Consider the following 22,362-nt stretch of genomic DNA (forward strand, 5'->3'; position numbering starts at 1 on the left):
CCGGTTTCACTGAGAGCCAAAGAGGGAAAATGTAGATTTCCTCAGAGTGAGGCTGAAAGTGACTCCAACAGCGGATCAGAACCAATCAGTCCATCAATGTGGCCTCAGGTCCGGATCTACAGCCTCATCATTTTAATCAGATCTAAGATCAACATCCAGCATCAAAGCAGAAGGAAACATTTCCTCTCCGGTTCTGCAGAGAGACGGATCCAGTTCGGCCATCTTTGGCCTTTTCAGAGATTTTTGGTCCTTCTGAGTTTACAGGTGCTGGTCATAAAATTAGAATATCATGAAAAAGTAGATTGATTTCAGTAATTCCATTTAAAAAGTGAAACTTGTATATTATATTCATACATTACATACAAACTCATATATTTCAGATGTTTATTTTGTTTAATTTTGATGATTACAAATGACAACAAATGAAAATCTCAAATTCATCATATCAGAAAATTAGAATATTGTGAAAAGGTTCAAAATTGATGGCCCCTGGTGCCACACTCTAATCAGCTAATTAACTCAAACCACCTGCAAAAGCCTTTAAATGGTCTTTCAGTCTAGTTCTATAGGCTACACAATCATGGGGAAGACTGCTGACTTGACAGTTGTCCAAAAGACGACCATCGACACCTTGCACAAGGAGGGCAAGACACAAAAGGTCATCGCTAAAGAGGCTGGCTGTTCACAGAGCTCAGTGTCCAAGCACATTAATAGAGAGGCGAAGGGAAGGAAAAGATGTGGTCGAAAAAGTGTACAAGCAAGAGAGATAACCGCACCCTGGAGAGGATTGTGAAACAAAACCCCTTCAAAAATGTGGGGGAGATTCACAAAGAGTGGACTGCAGCTGGAGTGAGTGCTTCAAGAACCACCACACACAGACGTATGAAAGACATGGGTTTCTGCTGTCGCATTCCTTGTGTCAAGCCACTCTTGAACCACAGACAGCGTCAGAAGCGTCTTGCCTGGGCTAAAGAGAAACAGGACTGGACTGCTGGTGAGTGGTCCAAAGTCATGTTCTCTGATGAAAGTAAATTTTGCATTTCCTTTGGAAATCAAGGTCCCAGAGTCTGGAGGAAAAGAAGAGAGGCACTTCATCCACGTTGCTTGAAGTCCAGTGTAAAGTTTCCACAGTCAGTGATGGTTTGGGGTGCCATGTCATCTGCTGGTGTTGGTCCATTGTGTTTTCTGAGGTCCAGGGTCAACGCAGCCACATACCAGGAAGTTCTAGAGCACTTCATGCTTCCTGCAGCTGACCAACTTTTTGGAGATGCAGATTTCATTTTCCAACAGGACTTGGCACCTGCACACAGTGCCAAAGCTACCAGTACCTGGTTGAAGGACCATGGTATCCCTGTTCTTAATTGGCCAGCAAACTCTCCTGACCTTAACCCCATAGAAAATCTATGGGGTATTGTGAAGAAGAAGATGCAATACACCAGACCCAACAATTCAGAAGAGCTAAAAGCCACTATTAGAGCAACCTGGGCTATCATAACACCTGAGCAGTGCCACAGACTGATCGACTCCATGCCACGCCGCATTGCTGCAGTAATACAGGCCAAAGGAGGCCCAACTAAATACTGAGTGCTGTACATGCTCATACTTTTCATGTTCATACTTTTCAGTTGGCCAACATTTCTATAAATCCTTTGTTTTTATTGGTCTTCAGTAATATTCTAATTTTCTGATATGATGAATTTGAGATTTTCATTTGTTGTCATTTGTAATCATCAAAATTAAACAAAATAAACATCTGAAATATATGAGTTTGTATGTAATGTATGAATATAATATACAAGTTTCACTTTTTAAATGGAATTACTGAAATCAATCTACTTTTTCATGATATTCTAATTTTATGACCAGCACCTGTATTTGCAGAAAGTCTTTCATCAGTTAAACGGATGTTAATGTTTTTATTCTTTTTATTTTACTATAAAAATGTTTTCCATCTGGAAATGAAAGTTCCGTCTGGATTACAAACATCCCGGATTGGAGTTAATAATTAATCTCTGAATAAACATTTATTCTAGTTATTTTAGATCTCACTGTTTGAAAGGAAAACTTCCTAAAATGACATTTAATCACATCTTCATCTATCATAGATCCATGATGGATGTATCATAGATCTATGATAGATGTACTATAGATCTATGATAGATGTACTGTAGATCTATAATAGATGTGAACACTCCATGAAGGTGATGCTGGCGAATCCTCAGATCAAACCATAGATCTATAATAGATGTACTGTAGATCTATGATGGATGTACTATAGATCTATAATAGATGTGCTATAGATCTATAATAGATGTGAACACTCCATGAAGGTGATCCTGGCGAATCCTCAGATCAAACCATAGATCTATAATAGATGTACTGTAGATCTATGATGGATGTACTACAGATCTATAATAGATGTGAACACTCCACGAAGGTGATGCTGGTGAATCCTCAGATCAAACCATAGATCTATAATAGATGTACTGTAGATCTATGATGGATGTACTACAGATCTATAATAGATGTGAACACTCCACGAAGGTGATGCTGGTGAATCCTCAGATCAAAGGAAGCAGCCATCTTAAATCTTAAATGTATTTTTATTGCATGTATAAAAAGGAAGTGACCAGAAGGTTTGTGTTGGTTGCTTAGCAACCAGTCTGCTCTAATATGGGAGTAGAAAAGTTGTCAGTTAAACGGCTTCATGCTAACAGGAGCTGCATCTATTAGCATCTAGAATCAAACCAAAACATTGAAAACACCGATTATAAAAATCATAGAAAGTAAATAAAATAAACCCCAACCAGCGTAATAAAGCACAGCACACAGACGGGAGGTCACCTGGAGACCCCCCCACCACCAGGACCCCATCATGGCGGAGAACATGGAGGTCAACCAGACCCACAGCACATGGACAATACTGACTCCCTCTGAGGAGGCCAAGGACCTCCATGCTTCTCAGCTCCACACCACCAGCAGTCTGTCCAGGAGCTCCTCCCAGCGCTCCTCCTCACCAGGAAAACCTCCTCCAGGAGAAAAAACAAGGGAATCAACGCTGATCTCCATTTAAATTCATCAACTGGAGATGGAGAAGGTGCTCCTGCTGGAGGGGAGGTGCTCCTGGCTTCAGACCCAAAGGCCTGAAACCAGGAAACTAACGATGGCGGGATGGAGAGCGCAGCAGAACACGGAGGAATCCATCCAGGATCAGAACCCGGTCCTGGACCGCTCCATCTGCAGGAGGTCGTGGTGGGAGGAGGTCATGGTGGGAGGAGGAGGTCATGTTGGGGAGGAGGTCATGGTGGAGAAGAGGTCATGGTGGGGAGGAGGTCATGGAGGGAGGAGGTCATGGAGGGGAGGTCTTTTATAGAGGGAAATAAAAAGGCCCTGAAATCAAAGATGGAGGAAGGATGGGAGCTCAGAAGGCGCCGTCGGCGTGTTCTGAGCTCCCATCGGTTCCGTCCCTCCTAGTGTTTAACGGCCTCAAACGGCCAATAAAAAGAGGCGTTGAATAAAAACTGAGGTGAGGAGGCGCTGCTGCCAGGCTGACCAATCACAGGCCTCCGTTAAAGCCCGCCATCTCAGCAGGCCGCCGCGTCACCGGATGGACTAGTGTTAGAGCAGGCTGGGTAGGCCCGGTTCTACAGCGGCACCACGCCGCTGTAGAACCGGGCCCAGTGTGGTCCGGTTCTACAGCGGCGTGGTGCCACTGGAGGAGCAGACCCAGTGGTTCTGTGGATCCACTGCTGGCGACCCGTTTGTTGGTTCTGGAGGTCCAGATGACAGTCTCTCAATATTAAAGGTTAAAAGAAAAGAAAGAAGCTGGGAGGTTTTCAGAGGAGGAGGGGGCGGAGCTTCACATGATGCTGCACTCCCTGGACGACACTTTGCCCTGCGGAGGAGAGAGAGACATCCATCAGAACATCACCATCTAGAACCAGCAGCACAGAACCGGGTTGGGGGAGCAGTTCTGGTCCAGCAGGACCGGCTGCATGAAGGCTGCTGGTTGGGGTTGCTATGGTAACCCTTTTCAGGGTCAGGGAGACCTGTTGACTGATTGGTCAGGAGGATGTTTCCACGCTGCGCTCAGCATTCCTCTATTTAAAAAGTGATGATGTCACAGCTCTAGATTTGCTTAAATTTAACAGAATTCACATTTTCAAACTTTGAAAAAAATGTAAAATTGGAGGTTGGAGGAGACGGGTCCATCGGGACTGGCCCCTCCCACCAGGACCGGCCCCTCCCACCGGGGACCGGCCCCTCCCACCGGGGAGGACCGGCCCCTCCCACCGGGGAGGACCGGCCCCTCCCACCGGGGAGGACCGGCCCCTCCCACCGGGGAGGACCGGCCCCTCCCACCGGGGAGGACCGGCCCCTCCCACCGGGGAGGACCGGCGCCTCCCACCGGGGAGGACCGGCCCCTCCCACCGGGGAGGACCGGCGCCTCCCACCGGGGAGGACCGGCGCCTCCCACCGGGGAGGACCGGCGCCTCCACGCTAACCCTGCCCACAGGCTGTAGTTACCTTCTGAGGCCTCTCCTCCTGCTCGTCACCGTTCTCCATCTCCATCTGAGTCTTGGTTACACTCCTCCTGGCCACCTCCTGCAGGAGCAGACCCACAGCCTGTCAGTGACTGGGAGCAGAGCGGGTGGCGGGTCACACGGGGACATCCTTACCTCGCCGTCCGAATCCACCAGGGAGGTCACCACCACACTTCCTGTCCCCCAGGAAGCTTGGCTCTTCCACAGCAGGTCAGACGGCGGGCTGTGAGCGACGCCGGCATCAGCGGCCCAAACCTGAGCAGAACCAGAAGGCCGACATGAGGACCGCTGGCATTCTAGAGCATGTAGATCTATAGAGCTGCTCTGATCTCACCGTCACAGACTGCCCCGCCTTCAGAACAAATTTAGGAGAGAACTTGTAGACCAGCTCCTCTTCGTCATCAACCTGCCGCTTCAGCCTCCAGTTCCCCAAAGGCTGGTCCTGCAGACAGAAGAGGTCAGCCACAGCTCTGCTTCTACAGGAGACCCAGGAGGAGACCCAGGAGGAGACCCAGGAGGAGACCCAGGAGGAGACCCAGTAGGAGACCCAGGAGGAGACCCAGGAACACCTCCACCCACCTTCTGGCTCTCGTTGTTCAGGGTGACGGCGCTTCCGTCCATGTCGGTGGGAGAAATGGTCACTGCTCCGCTGGCCGTGGCCTCCTCAGACACCAGCAGCTCCTCTCCTCTCGCCATCTCCAGCAGCTCCGCCTCCTCCTGAGGCCTTTTCCTCTTGGAGGAGCGGGAGGAGGAGGACCCAGTGATCCTGGAGACGGTCACTTGAGACGACGGGCTTGGAGACAGTTTGAGTCTGAGGAGAAAACCCAACATTGTTCAGTTATTGATTAATCACACCTGTGAGGTCTGGACCACGGCCGCAGGAGGCGCAGGAGGCGCAGGTCTAAAACACTAGTTTACCAGAGTCCTGTGCTCCTCCTCCCCCTCCAGCAGCTACCTGTGCTCCTCCTCCCCCTCCAGCAGCTACCTGTGCTCCTCCTCCCCCTCCAGCAGCTACCTGTGCTCCTCCTCCCTCTCCTTCGTGGCTACCTGTGCTCCTCCTCCCCCTCCAGCAGCTACCTGTGCTCCTCCTCCCCCTCCAGCAGCTACCTGTGCTCCTCCTCCCCCTCCAGCAGCTACCTGTGCTCCTCCTCCCCCTCCAGCAGCTACCTGTGCTCCTCCTCCCCCTCCAGCAGCTACCTGTGCTCCTCCTCCCCCTCCAGCAGCCTACCTGTGGCTCCTTCCTCCCTCCTCCAGCGTGGCTACCTGTGCTCCTCCTCCCCTCCAGCAGCTACCTGTGCTCCGTCCCTCCCCGTCCAGCAGCTCCCTGTGGCTCCTCATCCTCCCTCCAGCAGTCTACCTGTTGCTCCTCCTCCCCCTCCAGCGTGGCTACCTGTGCTCTCCTTCCCCTCCCAGCAGCTACCTGTGCTCCTCCCCCTCCAGCAGCTACCCTGTGCTCCTCCCCTCCAGCAGCTACCTGTGCTCGCTCCCCCTCCAGCAGCTACCTGTGCTCCTCCCCTCCAGCAACTACCTGTGCTCCTCCCCTCTCAGTCATCTACCTGTGCTCCTCCCCCTCCAGCAGCTACCTGTGCTCCTCCTCCCCCTCCAGCAGCTACCTGTGCTCCTCCTCCCCCTCCAGCAGCTACCTGTGCTCCTCCTCCCCCTCCAGCAGCTACCTGTGCTCCTCCTCCCCCTCCAGCAGCTACCTGTGCTCCTCCCCCTCCAGCGAGGCTACCTGTGCTCCTCCTCCCCCTCCAGCAACTACCTGTGCTCCTCCCCCTCCAGCAGCTACCTGTGCTCCTCCCCCTCCAGCAGCTACCTGTGCTCCTCCCCCTCCAGCAGCTACCTGTGCTCCTCCCCCTCCAGCAGCTACCTGTGCTCCTCCTCCCCTCCAGCAGCTACCTGTGCTCCTCCCCCTCCAGCAGCTACCTGTGCTCCTCCCCTCCAGCAGCTACCTGTGCTCCTCCTCCCCCTCCAGCAGCTACCTGTGCTCCTCCCCCCTCCAGCAGCTACCTGTGCTCCTCCCCCTCCAGCAGCTACCTGTGCTCCTCCCCCTCCAGCAGCTACCTGTGCTCCTCCTCCCCCTCCAGCAGCTACCTGTGCTCCTCCTCCCCCTCCAGCAGCTACCTGTGCTCCTCCCCCTCCAGCAGCTACCTGTGCTCCTCCTCCCCTCCAGCAGCTACCTGTGCTCCTCCCCCCTCCAGCAGCTACCTGTGCTCCTCCCCCCTCCAGCAACTACCTGTGCTCCTCCCCCTCCAGCAGCTACCTGTGCTCCTCCCCCTCCAGCAGCTACCTGTGCTCCTCCCCCTCCAGCAGCTACCTGTGCTCCTCCCCCTCCAGCAACTACCTGTGCTCCTCCTCCCCCTCCAGCAGGCTACCTGTGCTCCTCCCCCTCCAGCAGCTACCTGTGCTCCTCCCCCCTCCAGCAGCTACCTGTGCTCCTCCTCCCCCTCCAGCGTGGCTACCTGTGCTCCTCCCCCTCCAGCAGCTACCTGTGCTCCTCCCCCTCCAGCGTGGCTACCTGTGCTCCTCCTCCCCCTCCAGCAGCTACCTGTGCTCCTCCTCCCCCTCCAGCAGCTACCTGTGCTCCTCCCCCTCCAGCAGCTACCTGTGCTCCTCCCCCTCCAGCAGCTACCTGTGCTCCTCCTCCCCTCCAGCAGCTACCTGTGCTCCTCCCCCTCCAGCAGCTACCTGTGCTCCTCCTCCCCCTCCAGCAGCTACCTGTGCTCCTCCCCCTCCAGCAGCTACCTGTGCTCCTCCCCCTCCAGCAGCTACCTGTGCTCCTCCCCCTCCAGCAGCTACCTGTGCTCCTCCCCCTCCAGCAGCTACCTGTGCTCCTCCCCCTCCAGCAGCTACCTGTGCTCCTCCCCCTCCAGCAGCTACCTGTGCTCCTCCTCCCCTCCAGCAGCTACCTGTGCTCCTCCTCCCCCTCCAGCGTGCTACCTGTGCTCCTCCCCCTCCAGCAGCTACCTGTGCTCCTCTCCCCCTCCAGCAGCTACCTGTGCTCCTCCCCCTCCAGCGTGGCTACCTGTGCTCCTCCTCCCCCTCCAGCAGCTACCTGTGCTCCTCCCCCTCCAGCTGGCTACCTGTGCTCCTCCCCCCTCCAGCGTGCTACCTGTGCTCCTCCCCCCTCCAGCAGCTACCTGTGCTCCTCCTCCCCCTCCAGCGTGGCTACCTGTGCTCCTCCTCCCCCTCCAGCAGCTACCTGTGCTCCTCCTCCCCCTCCAGCAGCTACCTGTGCTCCTCCTCCCCCTCCAGCAGCTACCTGTGCTCCTCCCCCTCCAGCAGCTACCTGTGCTCCTCCCCCTCCAGCAGCTACCTGTGCTCCTCCTCCCCCTCCAGCAGCTACCTGTGCTCCTCCCCCTCCAGCGAGGCTACCTGTGCTCCTCCTCCCCCTCCAGCAGCTACCTGTGCTCCTCCCCCCTCCAGCAGCTACCTGTGCTCCTCCCCCTCCAGCAGCTACCTGTGCTCCTCCCCCTCCAGCAGCTACCTGTGCTCCTCCCCCTCCAGCAGCTACCTGTGCTCCTCCCCCCCCCAGCAGCTACCTGTGCTCCTCCCCCTCCAGCAGCTACCTGTGCTCCTCCCCCTCCAGCAGCTACCTGTGCTCCTCCCCCTCCAGCAGCTACCTGTGCTCCTCCCCCTCCAGCGTGGCTACCTGTGCTCCTCCCCCTCCAGCGTGGCTACCTGTGCTCCTCCTCCCCCTCCAGCGTGGCTACCTGTGCTCCTCCTCCCCCTCCAGCAGCTACCTGTGCTCCTCCTCCCCCTCCAGCAGCTACCTGTGCTCCTCCCCCTCCAGCAGCTACCTGTGCTCCTCCCCCTCCAGCAGCTACCTGTGCTCCTCCTCCCCCTCCAGCAGCTACCTGTGCTCCTCCCCCTCCAGCGTGGCTACCTGTGCTCCTCCTCCCCCTCCAGCAGCTACCTGTGCTCCTCCCCCTCCAGCGTGGCTACCTGTGCTCCTCCTCCCCCTCCAGCAGCTACCTGTGCTCCTCCCCCTCCAGCGTGGCTACCTGTGCTCCTCCTCCCCCTCCAGCAGCTACCTGTGCTCCTCCCCCTCCAGCAGCTACCTGTGCTCCTCCCCCTCCAGCAGCTACCTGTGCTCCTCCCCCTCCAGCAGCTACCTGTGCTCCTCCTCCCCCTCCAGCAGCTACCTGTGCTCCTCCTCCCCCTCCAGCAGCTACCTGTGCTCCTCCCCCTCCAGCAGCTACCTGTGCTCCTCCCCCTCCAGCAGCTACCTGTGCTCCTCCCCCTCCAGCAGCTACCTGTGCTCCTCCCCCTCCAGCAGCTACCTGTGCTCCTCCCCCTCCAGCAGCTACCTGTGCTCCTCCCCCTCCAGCAGCTACCTGTGCTCCTCCCCCTCCAGCAGCTACCTGTGCTCCTCCCCCTCCAGCAGCTACCTGTGCTCCTCCCCCTCCAGCAGCTACCTGTGCTCCTCCCCCTCCAGCGTGCTACCTGTGCTCCTCCCCCTCCAGCGTGGCTACCTGTGCTCCTCCTCCCCCTCCAGCGTGGCTACCTGTGCTCCTCCTCCCCCTCCAGCAGCTACCTGTGCTCCTCCTCCCCCTCCAGCGTGGCTACCTGTGCTCCTCCGCCCCCTCCAGCAGCTACCTGTGCTCCTCCCCCTCCAGCAGCTACCTGTGCTCCTCCTCCCCCTCCAGCAGCTACCTGTGCTCCTCCCCCTCCAGCAGCTACCTGTGCTCCTCCCCCTCCAGCAGCTACCTGTGCTCCTCCCCCTCCAGCAGCTACCTGTGCTCCTCCCCCTCCAGCAGCTACCTGTGCTCCTCCCCCTCCAGCAGCTACCTGTGCTCCTCCCCCTCCAGCAGCTACCTGTGCTCCTCCCCCTCCAGCAGCTTCCTGTAGGCGTTGATCTCCATGTCCAGAGCCAGCTTGACGTCCAGCAGCTACCTGTGCTCCTCCCCCTCCAGCAACTACCTGTGCTCCTCCCCCTCCAGCAACTACCTGTGCTCCTCCCCCTCCAGCAGCTACCTGTGCTCCTCCCCCTCCAGCAACTACCTGTGCTCCTCCTCCCCCTCCAGCGTGGCTACCTGTGCTCCTCCTCCCCCTCCAGCGTGGCTACCTGTGCTCCTCCTCCCCCTCCAGCAGCTACCTGTGCTCCTCCCCCTCCAGCGTGGCTACCTGTGCTCCTCCTCCCCCTCCAGCAGCTACCTGTGCTCCTCCTCCCCCTCCAGCAGCTACCCGGCCCCCCTCCCCCTCCAGCGCTACCTTCTCCCCCCCCCCAGCAGCTACCTGTGCTCCTCCCCCTCCAGCGTGGCTACCTTGCTCCTCCCCCCCCTCCACGGGCTACCTGTGCTTCCCCCCCCTCCAGCACACCTGTCTCCTCCCCCTCCACGGGGTCCTGTGCCCCCCCTCCCCCTCCAGCACTACCTGGCTCCTCCCCCTCCAGCAGCTACCGTGCCCCCCCCCCAGCCCCGCTACCTGTCTCCTCCCCCCCCAGCACTACCTTGCCCCCTCCCCCTCCACACTACCTGTGCTCCTCCCTTCCCCTACATAAAAGGCCCCCCCCCCTCCACAGCTACCTGTGCTCCTCCCCCTCCAGACTAAACCCGTGCTCCCCCCCTCCAGCACCCTGTGCCCTCCCCCCCTCCCGCCGCTACCGTCCCCCCCTCCGCTGGCTACCTTTGCTCCCCCCTCCCCCCCCCACCTCCTTTGCTCCTCCCCCCCCATGGCACCGTGCTCCCCCCCCCCTCCCGCTCCCGTCCCTCCCCCTCCCCGGTGGGGTACCGGCCCCCCCTCCAGAGCTACCCCGTGCCCTCCCTCCCCCCCCCCGCGCTCCTGGCTCCTTCCCCCCCAGCGTGGACCTGGCTCCTTCCCCTCCAGCAAGCTACCTGGCTTTCCCCCTCCAAAACGTCTACCTTGCTCCTCCCCCCCTCCAGAGACCTGTCTCCTCCCCCCCGCAGCTACCGGTTTCCTCCCCCTCCAGCAGCTACCTTTCCCCCCCACCCCCCCTCCAACACTTGGCTCCTCCCCCCCCAGAGCTCCTGTGCTCCTTCCCGTACCTGGGCCCTCCCCCCCGCAGACCTTTTCCCCCCCCAGCAACACCTGGGCTCCTCCCCCTCCAGCTACCTTCTCCTCCCCCTCCAGCAGCACCCCTTGCACCCCCCCCCCCTCCAAGACCTTGCCCTCCCCCTCCCACCCTTCCCCCCCCCCAGCCGGGCTCCTGTGCCCCCCCCTCCCGTGGGGACCCTGTGCCCCTCCCCCCCAGCGTGGTACCTGTGCCCCCCCCCCCCAGCGTGGGGTACCTGTGTCCCCTCCCCCCCCACAGTACCTGTGCTCCCCCCCCCCCAGGTGGCTAAAACCCGTGCTCCCCCCACCCAAAAAAAAACTCCTGTGCTTCTGCAGGGCGCTCAGCTGGTAACCCAGGCTCTCTATCCTGCTGCGGGACTCCTGCAGCTCCTCCCGGGCGGCGCCCATGGCCTTGTCGTTGATCTCTGAGGACATCTTGGCGTTATCCAGCTGGAAGGACAGCGACAGTGAAGCTGTGGACCAGAACAGGGAGCAGCAGATGGAGGGAGGAGAGGGAGGCTCCTACCTTAGCCTGGAAGGTCTGCTCCAGCTCCTCCTTGTAGAGGGAAACCTGCTCATCATGCTGCCTCCGCAGGTCCTGCAGGATCACAGAGTCAGGAGATACTCAGCAGAGATCATGGACCTCCATCACGCAGCATCTGTTCACCAGCCAGAATCAGAACCAGCCTTTGGGTCATCAGGGAGCGACCCACAGAGCTGCTTCTGATGACAGTGAAGGCTGAGCCGCGTCGCTGCGGCGGCTTCACCCTCTCATCTCTGCAGACCTTTTCCCCACTGGGTCAGACTAACACCTGATGGACTCACCTCATCTTATTTATTCCAGCTTTTATTCTCATTCCACTGTCACAGGAACAGAGCAACCATATTCCCCCTCTCTGCATTCAACCCCTCCCCTCGGGGAGCAGTGGGCTGGCCGGGCGCCCGGGGAGCGGTGGGGGGTTAAGGGTCTTGCTCAGGGACCCAGAGTGGAGGCAGTGGGGGTGGGACTGGAACTCTATGCCCAAACCATTAGACCAGCAGCGAGGCTACAGATGGACGGTTTAAAATATAGATGTTAAACAGTGCGTTTCACTAACGCTGGTTACCATGGTAACAGATGCCGACCAGCCAACCAGCTCTGGGACAGGCTAGCTTTCAGAATTGATCTGAATCCAAGGAAACGCTCCACCCAGCAGCCAATCAGCTGTTAGGAAACAATGACATACGTTTCACCGAAGAACAGCATCAAAATAATCTGTTCTTTATTTAACAGCTTTTATTTTTATTTCCTTCCCTCTTCTGCATCCGTTTCCTCCCGTCCTCATGCGCCGCTGCCATGCGATGCTTTATTCTATAACTGATGAAGCTAAATAATCCCAGCGTTGGGAGAAAGTCATTTGGATCACCATGACAACCGCAGGCATCCTGGAGCCGTGTCTCATTTCCATCACTACTTTATGGCATTAGGTTAATCCGGCTGTTACATACAATGAATAACCAACAGATTAATGGCCTATAATCTGATTTAAACCACTGTTTGCTACAGTGGATTATTTTATATCTAGAGTTTAAATTTAAAATGTTTGATATTTTTAGAAGCGATCCATAAATGTGAAGCTAGAACAGGAGAATTGAAGTGAACATGTGAAGCAGAGTTCAATCTGCAGCTCCTTCAGGAGCAGCCAGGTAAGAAATGGGATTTACATCAGATTATGTGTTAAAGACACTAGATTATTAATCTCTGGTTTCATCCTGGAACTACTGGGAAGCAATACTAATTTAAAATAAGGTATTCATTTAAAACTCTTATTTTCTTTCAATAACTACTAGATAATATTTTTTTTTTGTTTGAAATCTAATCCACCCCTCAGCAGAAACACGACACTCTGCCTTCTGATTGGTCTGCTAGCTTGAACCGCCCCCTCATACGTGCACCTCCACAGATTAGCGAGCTGCTAACGGGCTCGGTGGCACCGCTGATCCTGATGGTCATTGATGTGGACTAGGGGTGGAACGGTTCACAAAATCCACGGTTCGGTTCACGGTTTTCGGTTTGGTTCGGTATGTGTTGATTGTTACCCCGAAATCCCAAAAAATGAATGAATTGTAATTATGTTTAATGATCGCCTATTTTTCGCCTATGAGAAAAAGGAGCAGCGCATGAACCGAACGCAACACACGCGAACCGAACCGAGACAGTCGAACCGAACGGTTCGGACGGTTTTTATAAACTGTTCAATCCCTAATGTGGACTGGTTAAACTGGATAGACTGGGAGGAATCCCAGCAGGGGGTGCTGGCGGTACGGGCCCCTGGTGAGGCAGCTAGCAGTGGTTGGGAAACAGCTAAATCAGACTTTGATGGTCGGAGCTACGCAGCGCCCTGCAGACCCTCCATGAGCGCTAAACGCCATGACCTCTCAGACGGATGGGACTTCCTGTTAGCTGGACGCTAACGGTTTGACGCTAACAGATAGCTTACCTGCAGAGCCTGGGCCAGCTTGAACTCGTAGTCCTGTCTGACTCCAGAATCCACCTCCACGATCCTCTGCTCCTGCCGGTGGCGACTCTCACGAATCTCCTGAGGACAAACACAGCGCTGTGACGCCTGATCAGGCCGACAACCCACCATCATCACCATGGAAACCACAATGCATGTTCATTATTTTAGGCCAGTTAGATCAACTGATCTGGATTCTCATTTAAAGTCAGATATCAAACAAACCAGCAACAGAATCCGCGCCAGTAGCCACGGCGCTGGGATTACAGCGGCCTGGAGGCGGCGCTGATGCAGCCTGCAGCATCATCTGAAAGCAGAGAACTGCTGTTCTGGGCTTCAGACAGTTTGGCGTTTAGAGAAACGCCACAGAGCCAGAAACAGCCTAACGGTTCTCCACCATCAGGGTTCAGTCTGAGGCGGCAGCATCCAGCGGCGCTCTGATGTACAATAATGGCTTTTCTGTTTTAGAAAACTGGCCTTGATAGAATTGGTCACAGCGACAAACAGAGACGGATGGAAGAAACAAAACGTCCTCAGGGCAGCAGCAGCGCCCTCTGGTGGACAGCAGCAGCACTGCACTGACAGCGTTCCTTCAAAGCAGACCTGTGTGGCAGTGGGATGGATCCACTGATCTCTGCTTATTCACCCAGTAAAATGCCTCCCTGTGCAGCATTTAGCTGCAGGAAGACGTTCTACTGGTAATTTCCCAGTCAGTGGATGAACTAAGCAATAAATCCATCGATAGCCGATGGATCCTATAGTTTAGTCTGTAGACTAACATTAGTCTGCAGACTAACGTTAGTCTGGCTATCTCAGACTGACTGGAAGACAGTGACTGAGTTAGACACTGACATTGGGTCTAACGTTAGAAAATAGAAAGTAGAGGAAATAGAAAGTAATTCACTGTGAAATGTTAATGTAGTAAATCTTTATTAAATGATGATGTGTAAAATGTAATCACCATCAATCAATGTTTATTATATGAACATCATCAATTTATCACTTTTGGCTGATCTGTATCATTCTGCTCCATTAATGTTATTGTGATTTGTTTATATTAGGTGATTCATAGACGTCATAATGACTCTGCAGTGTGATTGGTCTGTTCATTTATTCTAAGTTAATCTACTGATGCTATCAAACAGCCAGTCTGTGTCAAAGTGAAGAATTTATCTTTATTTTAAGTCTTACCTCCCCCTGAAAATGAGAACATGGTTGTTTGATGCTGCAGAACATTGATTGTTTACATTGCGAACGGTCTAAGTAGGGAGTACCAATATGGCGGCCGTTGGCTTCACTTTAACCCCGTACTCCCAGCAGCTATCAGCCATCCAGTGAGCAGAGATGATCCCAGCTGCAGGCGGCGTCCCGCCGTCACTCACCTCCTCAAACATGTTCTTCCTGAACTCCAGCTCCTCGCTCAGGGACTGACAGCGGTTCTCCAGGTCCACGCGCATCAGGGTCTCCGCCTCCAGCTGCCGCTTGGCCACGGCGTGGCCGTCCTCGGCCTGGACACAGGACGACATTTAGCAGAGAACATAGAAACAACCTGCAGCTCACATCTACTATAGAGTTCACTACTTCTATAGAGGAAGAAAAGTCGCCTTTAGGAGACTAAAGTCGCCTTTAGGAGACTAAAGTCGCCTTTAGGAGACTAAAGTCGCCTTTAGGAGACTAAAGTCGCCTTTAGGAGACGTAAGTCGCCTTTAGGTAAGTCGCCTTTAGGAGACTAAAGTCGCCTTTAGGTAAGTCGCCTTTAGGAGACTAAAGTCGCCTTTAGGTAAGTCGCCTTTAGGAGACTAAAGTCGCCTTTAGGTAAGTCGCCTTTAGGAGACTAAAGTCGCCTTTAGGAGACTAAAGTCGCCTTTAGGTAAGTCGCCTTTAGGTAAGTCGCCTTTAGGAGACTAAAGTCGCCTTTAGGAGACTAAAGTCGCCTTTAGGAGACTAAAGTCGCCTTTAGGAGACGTAAGTCGCCTTTAGGAGACTAAAGTCGCCTTTAGGAGACGTAAGTCGCCTTTAGGTAAGTCGCCTTTAGGAGACTAAAGTCGCCTTTAGGTAAGTCGCCTTTAGGAGACTAAAGTCGCCTTTAGGTAAGTCGCCTTTAGGAGACTAAAGTCGCCTTTAGGTAAGTCGCCTTTAGGAGACTAAAGTCGCCTTTAGGTAAGTCGCCTTTAGGAGACTAAAGTCGCCTTTAGGTAAGTCGCCTTTAGGTAAATCGCCTTTAGGAGACTAAAGTCGCCTTTAGGAGACTAAAGTCGCCTTTAGGTAAGTCGCCTTTAGGAGACTAAAGTCGCCTTTAGGTAAGTCGCCTTTAGGAGACTAAAGTCGCCTTTAGGTAAGTCGCCTTTAGGAGACTAAAGTCGCCTTTAGGTAAGTCGCCTTTAGGAGACTAAAGTCGCCTTTAGGTAAGTCGCCTTTAGGAGACTAAAGTCGCCTTTAGGTAAGTCGCCTTTAGGAGACTAAAGTCGCCTTTAGGAGACTAAAGTCGCCTTTAGGAGACTAAAGTCGCCTTTAGGTAAGTCGCCTTTAGGAGACTAAAGTCGCCTTTAGGAGACTAAAGTCGCCTTTAGGAGACTAAAGTCGCCTTTAGGAGACTAAAGTCGCCTTTAGGAGACGTAAGTCGCCTTTAGGAGACGTAAGTCGCCTTTAGGAGACGTAAGTCGCCTTTAGGTAAGTCGCCTTTAGGAGACTAAAGTCGCCTTTAGGTAAGTCGCCTTTAGGAGACGTAAGTCGCCTTTAGGTAAGTCGCCTTTAGGAGACTAAAGTCGCCTTTAGGTAAGTCGCCTTTAGGAGACTAAAGTCGCCTTTAGGTAAGTCGCCTTTAGGAGACTAAAGTCGCCTTTAGGAGACTAAAGTCGCCTTTAGGAGACTAAAGTCGCCTTTAGGAGACTAAAGTCGCCTTTAGGTAAGTCGCCTTTAGGAGACTAAAGTCGCCTTTAGGTAAGTCGCCTTTAGGTAAGTCGCCTTTAGGAGACTAAAGTCGCCTTTAGGAGACTAAAGTCGCCTTTAGGTAAGTCGCCTTTAGGAGACTAAAGTCGCCTTTAGGTAAGTCGCCTTTAGGAGACTAAAGTCGCCTTTAGGTAAGTCGCCTTTAGGAGACTAAAGTCGCCTTTAGGAGACTAAAGTCGCCTTTAGGAGACGTAAGTCGCCTTTAGGTAAGTCGCCTTTAGGAGACTAAAGTCGCCTTTAGGTAAGTCGCCTTTAGGAGACTAAAGTCGCCTTTAGGTAAGTCGCCTTTAGGAGACTAAAGTCGCCTTTAGGTAAGTCGCCTTTAGGAGACTAAAGTCGCCTTTAGGAGACTAAAGTCGCCTTTAGGAGACTAAAGTCGCCTTTAGGTAAGTCGCCTTTAGGTAAGTCGCCTTTAGGAGACTAAAGTCGCCTTTAGGAGACTAAAGTCGCCTTTAGGAGACTAAAGTCGCCTTTAGGAGACGTAAGTCGCCTTTAGGTAAGTCGCCTTTAGGAGACTAAAGTCGCCTTTAGGTAAGTCGCCTTTAGGAGACTAAAGTCGCCTTTAGGTAAGTCGCCTTTAGGAGACTAAAGTCGCCTTTAGGTAAGTCGCCTTTAGGAGACTAAAGTCGCCTTTAGGAGACTAAAGTCGCCTTTAGGTAAGTCGCCTTTAGGTAAGTCGCCTTTAGGAGACTAAAGTCGCCTTTAGGAGACTAAAGTCGCCTTTAGGAGACTAAAGTCGCCTTTAGGAGACGTAAGTCGCCTTTAGGTAAGTCGCCTTTAGGAGACTAAAGTCGCCTTTAGGTAAGTCGCCTTTAGGAGACTAAAGTCGCCTTTAGGTAAGTCGCCTTTAGGAGACTAAAGTCGCCTTTAGGTAAGTCGCCTTTAGGTAAGTCGCCTTTAGGAGACTAAAGTCGCCTTTAGGTAAGTCGCCTTTAGGTAAGTCGCCTTTAGGAGACTAAAGTCGCCTTTAGGAGACTAAAGTCGCCTTTAGGTAAGTCGCCTTTAGGAGACTAAAGTCGCCTTTAGGTAAGTCGCCTTTAGGAGACTAAAGTCGCCTTTAGGTAAGTCGCCTTTAGGAGACTAAAGTCGCCTTTAGGTAAGTCGCCTTTAGGAGACTAAAGTCGCCTTTAGGTAAGTCGCCTTTAGGAGACTAAAGTCGCCTTTAGGTAAGTCGCCTTTAGGAGACTAAAGTCGCCTTTAGGTAAGTCGCCTTTAGGAGACCAAAGTCGCCTTTAGGAGACTAAAGTCGCCTTTAGGTAAGTCGCCTTTAGGTAAGTCGCCTTTAGGTAAGTCGCCTTTAGGAGACTAAAGTCGCCTTTAGGTAAGTCGCCTTTAGGAGACTAAAGTCGCCTTTAGGAGACTAAAGTCGCCTTTAGGAGACTAAAGTCGCCTTTAGGTAAGTCGCCTTTAGGTAAGTCGCCTTTAGGAGACTAAAGTCGCCTTTAGGAGACTAAAGTCGCCTTTAGGTAAGTCGCCTTTAGGAGACTAAAGTCGCCTTTAGGAGACTAAAGTCGCCTTTAGGAGACTAAAGTCGCCTTTAGGAGACTAAAGTCGCCTTTAGGAGACTAAAGTCGCCTTTAGGAGACTAAAGTCGCCTTTAGGAGACGTAAGTCGCCTTTAGGAGACGTAAGTCGCCTTTAGGTAAGTCGCCTTTAGGAGACTAAAGTCGCCTTTAGGTAAGTCGCCTTTAGGAGACGTAAGTCGCCTTTAGGTAAGTCGCCTTTAGGAGACGTAAGTCGCCTTTAGGTAAGTCGCCTTTAGGAGACTAAAGTCGCCTTTAGGAGACTAAAGTCGCCTTTAGGAGACTAAAGTCGCCTTTAGGTAAGTCGCCTTTAGGTAAGTCGCCTTTAGGAGACTAAAGTCGCCTTTAGGAGACTAAAGTCGCCTTTAGGTAAGTCGCCTTTAGGAGACTAAAGTCGCCTTTAGGTAAGTCGCCTTTAGGAGACTAAAGTCGCCTTTAGGAGACTAAAGTCGCCTTTAGGAGACTAAAGTCGCCTTTAGGTAAGTCGCCTTTAGGTAAGTCGCCTTTAGGTAAGTCGCCTTTAGGTAAGTCGCCTTTAGGTAAGTCGCCTTTAGGTAAGTCGCCTTTAGGAGACTAAAGTCGCCTTTAGGTAAGTCGCCTTTAGGAGACTAAAGTCGCCTTTAGGAGACTAAAGTCGCCTTTAGGTAAGTCGCCTTTAGGTAAGTCGCCTTTAGGAGACTAAAGTCGCCTTTAGGAGACTAAAGTCGCCTTTAGGAGACTAAAGTCGCCTTTAGGTAAGTCGCCTTTAGGAGACTAAAGTCGCCTTTAGGAGACTAAAGTCGCCTTTAGGTAAGTCGCCTTTAGGAGACTAAAGTCGCCTTTAGGAGACTAAAGTCGCCTTTAGGAGACTAAAGTCGCCTTTAGGTAAGTCGCCTTTAGGAGACTAAAGTCGTATTTTATGGATGAAGTCAAACTTTAACTAAAGTTAAAAACCAGTTTGTTCAGAGCTGTGTCTAACTGGTTGCTGTGGTCTCCAGTAGAACCTACCTTGGCCAGCTGGTTCTTCACATCGGCGAGTTCTGAGGTGAGGGCGGCGTTCTGGCTCAGCGCCGTGGCGAGCGCCGCCTCGCTCTTATTGAGCTTGGCCTCCAGCCCGTTGGCCCGGGTCATGGCGGCGGCCAGGTCTCCATCCTTCTTCTTGGCTCTGCAACAGAAACATTGATCAACCATCCGGGCTTCATCACAGAGCCGAGCATTGGACCAGAACCAGAACCTTTTCATTCTCCAAACATTTAAAGCAAAGTGAAGATCTGCTCAGACATAGATCTACGGAAGGGTCTTGCTCAGGGACCCAGAGTGGAGGCTGTGGGGATGGAACCGGGAACTTTTGACCTTCTATGAGCACTGCTCTAACCCCCCCCCCCCCCCCCCCCCCCCAGCCTAATCCCATGGCGGGGAATCAGCAGCCTTGGTGTCCACCATCTTGGATCCCCTCACTTACGTGCGCGTGGCTTCATCCAGGTCCGCCTGGACCTTCCCCAGGTCGATCTGAAGCCGGGCCCGGTCCTTGGCGGTGTCGTCCAGGACGCGGCGAGCGTCGGCCAGCTCTGCCTCGTACAGAGCCTTCAGGCCCGTCACCTGGAGACAGCGGGAGACACAGTGAGGCAGGAAACAGGGAGGCACTAGGACCCTGCTGCCGGTCCAATGGTTGGACCAACAGCACTGGTTCTGGAGAACACACCATCAGGTTAAACTGGGCTCTACTGGTTCCCAGAGCGGCTGAACAGGAGGAACCAGTGGCATCAGAACCAGGACCGCCTCATTTCAACCTTGGTCTGCTGGGGTTCTGGTTCCTAAAGCCCAAACGGACCCAGTCCAGGGAGCTGGTTCTGCCCAGATAATCCCCAGAACAACCTACTGGTCCCAAGTCTTCCAACAGGTTCTGTTCACCATGAGTGGACCAGCAGGATCCAGGCAAACCGGGTCAGAACTCAGAACCGGATCCCTGCCCTGAACCAGACCAGAAAGGCCGTCACAGCCGTGGGTTCTGGGAACCGGGCGGTACCAGCAGGCCCGGTCGGCGCCGCTGCCGGCTGATGGAGGACCCACCGGGTCTGCAGCCAAGCTGGACCAGAACTTTGGGCTTTTCAAAGCTTTAACTCAGTGATTAAACCTGGAATCCTCTGTTGCTCAATGATGGTGAAAACAGTGATGAACGGCGGGCGGTTTGATTCTGCTCCTAATAAAACAGAAATAAGTTTTATTACTTCTTCCTACTCCTTTTCGAACATGATGGGATGTACATATGTTTTTTTTCTTCTTTTTCTTCTTTTTGTTTTGTATGATTTTATTAATTTACTTATATTTGCTTTTTATTAAGTGTTCGAAATAAATGATCAATAAACAATAAATGGAACTTTATTGATCTGAGATCGGAGGGTTTAACCCCTCCCCTCAGGGAGCAGAGGGCTGCCACGGTAGGAGCAGAGTGGGGCTGAGGGACCCAGAGTGGCAGTCTGTGGGAGTGGGTCAGGATTCCCAGCTCTAACCTGTAGACCTCCCAAACACAGACTGCCCTCCTGCATCTTTCTCTTTATCGTTTTCTTGCATTTAGGAACCAAAACATGAAAGTTAGATCAGCCAATCAGAGGCAGAGCTGCTGATAGAAATCAAAGCTACGGTGGCCCGCTGGGCTCAGTTCAATCAGACTCCTCAGTAAAGTGGAGCTGCTGTTTTCTGCTCCAGTCTAAACCCGTCCGGACTCGGTTAGATCAGAACCTACATGGGTCTGGGTCCGGTCCCCCACCCCTCCCCTCCCCTCCCCTCCCTCAGACACCGGGGCGGAGCCAGGCAGCAGAGCCGCGGTAAATCGCGCCTCTCTGGGCCCAGCAGAGGCGCCTCCACCCACCTCTCTGGTAGTGACCTCCTCCTTCTCGGACACCTTCACCATCAGCCGGTCGTTCTCGACCTCCAGGGAGCGGACCCGGTCTATGTAGACCGCCAGGCGGTCGTTGAGGTGCTGCAGGTCCTGCTTCTCCTGGAGGCGGGATATCCTGGTGGGGGACAGAGGCGTGGAGGCCGCTGGCCGCCCCGCTTCTCTGCTCGGAGTACCGCGGACTGTCGCCATGCTGCTCGATCCTCGGTTAGTTGAAGCCGGAAGTAGTGAAGCTAGAGGAGAGTTTCCGGTTGGTCGGAGCTGCGTCGCTGCGGCGGTTCCTCTAAAAGAGCGAAAGAAAGCAATCAATGAGCAGCAAGAGCGGGAAGCGGAGCCTCTTCCTCACAGCGATGGCTTTCCAAGATGGCCGACACCGCGCCAAAAGCAGGGGACGTTTCCGGTGCCGCAAGGCATGATGGGAGATTTCTGGCTTTAAATAACATGTGGAGACCACCTGTTACCAAAACCATTTGTCACTCAGATTAAAGATCTAATAACATATTATCTATGATGATCTATTGATGGAACATTAATCATCCAATCAGCAAACTAAATTAAACTTTATTCCCTGGAAAATAAATCAAAACAACATTCTTTGCAAATTTGATTAAAAAAAAATTAATTAGTTCAAATGTTAAGAATTCTTTGAATAAAACTCCATCCATCTTCTGACAGGCATGTCCCTGCTGGGGGGCGAGGGCTGCTGGTGTCCATCTCCAGCAGCCAGTGGGCGGGAGGCGGGGTCCAGCCTGGACAGGTCGCCAGGCCATCGCAGTAAATAAAACTCCCCAAAAGCTAAATAAATACACTTTAAAATGTTAAATACAGTCAGATGAACTGCTGGGATTTGGTCTTAATGACCATAAATGCTCATTGTGTGAAAGTGATGTAGAAACCATAGACTTCTACAGATAGATAAACCAAATCATTTTGGAATTTCTCAGAGAGATGGATCAAATAAAAAGATTTGAAAAAATCTCTCTAGAGATACGGGAACTTTGGGATACTATTAAATAAAACCAATAAAACTTTAACCTAATTCTGTGTTTAAGCATAACCTTTTATTCATAAACGATGAGAGTTGAGATCATTCTCAGTCTTTAAGGTTTTCTTTAATCTGAATTCGTTATATTTGAAACGTCTTAAATGTATCGAATCATGACTGAACAGCTGATGGGATTAATCAGCGATGTTCATCAATCCTCTTGTTATTTTAATTATTGTTTAATTATTATCATTCCTTTATTCTTTTTTTTTTTGTTCCTTATCAATCCTACCTTATATTTCCAGTTCCAGAAATCTGCCGCTGCTCTGCCCTCTGCAGAGACTGTTGCTCAGAGTTCCTTCTTTAAACTTTGTATAAATAAAGTTCATTTAAAAAAAGGAAAAAAACTACCTTGGCGTCAGACGCAGCAAACTCAGCTCATAAAATAAAAATGGAAACCGCCTTTAACCATAATCTCCTCTCTTAATCCTGAAGGCCAAACCATGGAGTCCAGATTCAGGTAAATTTATCTCCAATCTTCTAAAAATGACACCTGGTGCTAAAATATTAAAGAATAATTTTTAGATATTATAAAGACTCTGAACGATTAAACAACCAAATCCAGAAATGGGATTTTCTAAAATACAAGATCAGACAGTTTTCTCTTTTATTCAGTAAACAAATTAAAAAAGAACCTGATATTTATAAATCAACTAAACATGTTCAACAATAAACCTAATCCCCGGGAAGTAAAAACATTTAGAATATTAACCCTCCAATCTAAGATAGATCAAATCTTTATTCAACAGGAAAACAACAAAATGGTTTTAAATCCTTTATAATTAATCAGCAGCAGATAATTACTCCTTTTTTAACAACTTCTAGACTTCCACATTTTCTGGACAAAAATATCTTCCTTTTTTAGCCAGATTGAAAATGATATTCCTAAAATGAAAGACGATTATCAACTGACC

The 22,362-nt window shown here is 52.4% G+C and overlaps 1 protein-coding gene across 1 annotated transcript; it reads right to left on the reverse strand.

Annotated features, from left to right (window-relative positions):
- Positions 1–3,310: 3,310 nt before the first annotated feature.
- lmnb2 (lamin B2) lies at positions 3,311–20,789 on the reverse strand. The gene is given in 13 exon segments (XM_038274627.1): positions 3,311–3,895; positions 4,528–4,605; positions 4,680–4,799; positions 4,879–4,986; positions 5,124–5,355; positions 9,363–9,597; positions 10,880–11,009; positions 11,086–11,157; positions 13,040–13,138; positions 14,440–14,565; positions 18,516–18,672; positions 18,970–19,106; positions 20,377–20,789. Coding segments are annotated over 13 exon segments (1,749 nt in total). The 5' UTR covers positions 20,596–20,789; the 3' UTR covers positions 3,311–3,859.
- Positions 20,790–22,362: the final 1,573 nt, after the last annotated feature.

Source organism: Cyprinodon tularosa, unplaced genomic scaffold (genome assembly GCF_016077235.1).
Source record: "Cyprinodon tularosa strain WSP-4 unplaced genomic scaffold, ASM1607723v1 ctg922, whole genome shotgun sequence".
Classification (NCBI taxonomy): domain Eukaryota; kingdom Metazoa; phylum Chordata; class Actinopteri; order Cyprinodontiformes; family Cyprinodontidae; genus Cyprinodon; species Cyprinodon tularosa.